At 35.7% G+C, this 2,812-nt stretch overlaps 1 protein-coding gene across 1 annotated transcript in view; it reads right to left on the reverse strand.

The window, feature by feature from the left end:
- Positions 1-2,358: 2,358 nt before the first annotated feature.
- LOC102024636 (keratin-associated protein 4-3-like) overlaps positions 2,359-2,812 on the reverse strand; it is a 31,471-nt gene continuing 31,017 nt past the window's right edge. Inside the window, exon 3 of the mRNA XM_013519179.1 lies at positions 2,359-2,790. Within this exon, the coding sequence (XP_013374633.1) occupies positions 2,630-2,790 (161 nt within the window). The 3' untranslated portion in view covers positions 2,359-2,629. The remainder of the gene's footprint in view (positions 2,791-2,812) is intronic.

Raw genomic sequence — 2,812 nt, forward strand, 5'->3', positions numbered from 1 at the left:
TGTTTATAGCAGCACAATTTGTCATAACTAAATCTTGGAAACCATCCAAATGCCTATCAACTGAGGAATGGATAAAAAAGATGTGGTATTTTGTATAATGCAGTACTACTCAGCTGTAAAGAAGGATAAATTTGAAGGATAAATTACCTCTTATAGGTAAATGGATGCAACTAGAGACCATACTCATAAGTGAAATAAATCAGACTCACATGTGTAAACATCATATTGTTCCCTAGTGTAAGAAACAGAAAGTATAAATAAGATCCAAAATGTACAATAGATATTGTGAAAGGGAAAATAACTGCTCAAAAGAAAAGAACAATTGGGATGGATGAAATAAGAAAGGAAGGAAGGGAAAAATATATATATATATTACTATCTCATCTATCTATACATAACTATATATAACTATCTATCTATACAAAAGATAGATAGATAGATATACAAAATATAGATAAGATAGTTACACTATTAATTTGTTTTAGTTCATTGAAAAAATGGTTTGTGCTTATAAGGTTTGATCAATTATGCATGCCTATATCTTGTAATCTGAGCAACTACTTTGAAGATAACAAAACACAATATATTAACCATTGTTAATCTCCTATTACCTTGTTTTGAAATTCTATATCATTGTTTTTTATTCATTTTCTCTTTAAAATAAAAAAATACATTGCATATTGTTATGGTCAAAGTAGCTACTCAGAGTACAAAATATAGACATGAATTTGTCCAAACAATATTAGCACAAATCTTTCTTTTCAATGAACTGAGAGAAACGAATAGTATAACTATCTTAACTATCTTGCATTTTTTTCTTTTCTCTTCCTCCTTTTCTCCTTTCTCCCATCCCAGTTTCTCTTTCCTTTTGAATAGTTTCTTCCCATTTAACAATATCTGTTGCACATTTTGGACCTTATTTATTATTTCGGTTTGTAGGTAGTACATGTATTTGTAACAATTCCAAAACAAAGTAGCTAAAACGATAAAATATTATTGGTAGCATCTATATAATAAAGACAATTATCCTGAAATGGAAGCACTAAACTTTGAGCACTGTAGTGTCATATACTGGTTGCCCTCTGAAACAACCTTGCAAGGGGATTTGAACACAGGTAGGTCATTTGGGAAATTATCCCAGGAAGCAGCAGAGGATCCTGGGAAAATGATTCAGGTCAGAGATCAAAGTGAGTGCAAGTGACCTCATGTCACTTGTGCAAGACCTATGGGGACAGATGAGGTATATCCCATGGAGGAGCTCACAGAGACACCTTACCAAGGAAAGGTGATCAAGAGTATTTGTTTACACACTTGTTTCCCAGAGCGAGGTCTGCTAAGGGGACATTATTTTCATGCTCAGTACTTGATCATCAACTAGAGGAAATCTCCAGGCAGGTTTAAGTGCTGCTTTTTTTTTTTTTTTTTTTTTTTTTGCGGTACTGGGGATCGAACTCAAGACCTTGTGCTTGCCAGGCAGGCACTTGTGCCACTGAGCTATATCCACAGCCCTAAGTACTGCTTTAAGAACCATCCTCCAGGGAAAAAATAGGTATATTTATATACACAAGATGGCTAGGGTAATTGTACTACTAACTACTACTGGTTTGATGAAATGAACAGTTGATGTGTAATTGTTTGATCAATCTTACATGTCTGTATCTGGTTATCTGGGTAACCACTTCGAAGCTGTCTTATTTGTGCCTTTGCTTTTGTTACTTTTTGATATTTTCTCTTTAAAATTAAAAGAATATATAGATATACACACACACACACAAGGATAGCTGAGATAAGTATATTGCTGATGTCAGATAATGCTTAAATTTTTCCTTTTCTTTTTTCTCTTGACCAATTTTGCATACTTCTACTTGGTAATCAGAACAACTAATTTGAAGACAACAATATGCAATATAACCACAATTGCTGAATTCCTAGTATCTTGTTTAATGAAGCTTTGTATTATTTCTAGTGGCTTTTTTATACTTGTTATTGTCTTTAATTGTTTGATCAATCTTGCATTCTTACCTCTGGTAATCTGAAAATGGTATCTTCATTTAAGATACCAATATGTAATATAACAACCATGGTTTTCAAATCCTGTATTGTTTTTATATTCTTTTGTCTGTGTCTTCATTGTTGTTATATGTTGTTATTCATTTCTTCCTTTCTCTTTAAAGTTAAAAAGAACCTCTTCCAATGCTAAGTAGAGGTGTGCTGTAGGAACAGAGCAAATCCACCTGAAATCTTGTTCTATGGTCTTATTCTTACGGGATGTGCCACCCCAAGATGGCCATAGAAGGAGAACAATTCAAGGAGAAAAATAAGGACACTTGACACACTTGTATTTCTATGCTTCAGAATCTGGATTTATTAAAAATATTGGAGTATCTCCACTTCAGAAAATATGAGGTAGAACAAGCATTCCCATGATGGTTGAGAGATTTCAGAAAAAATTCAAACATACATTCATTTGTTAGAGATAATAACCTCAGGGGAGGAGAGAGTATATCTAAACGCCAAAGTCAATCCCATTTGGTCCTGGGTTCTAAACTTGGGCTCTTATGGTGAGGCCAAAATAAGCTACATCAGGAATGGCTGCTGAGGAAGAACACGAGCGTGGAGGTCAGAGAGCTCAGCAGCAAGAACCACTAGAGAAAACTGGGCGGCAGCAGGTGGTCAGGCAGCAGGAGGGGCGGCAGCAGCTAGAGATGCAGCAGCTGGGCCTGCAGCAGCTGGGCTGGCAGCACTGGGGCCTGCAACAGCTGGAGATGCAGCAAGAAGGTCTGCAGCAGGAGGTTTGGCAGCAGCTTGGACG

Source organism: Chinchilla lanigera, unplaced genomic scaffold (assembly GCF_000276665.1).
Source record: "Chinchilla lanigera isolate Chin_1 unplaced genomic scaffold, ChiLan1.0 scaffold00050, whole genome shotgun sequence".
NCBI lineage: Eukaryota > Metazoa > Chordata > Mammalia > Rodentia > Chinchillidae > Chinchilla > Chinchilla lanigera.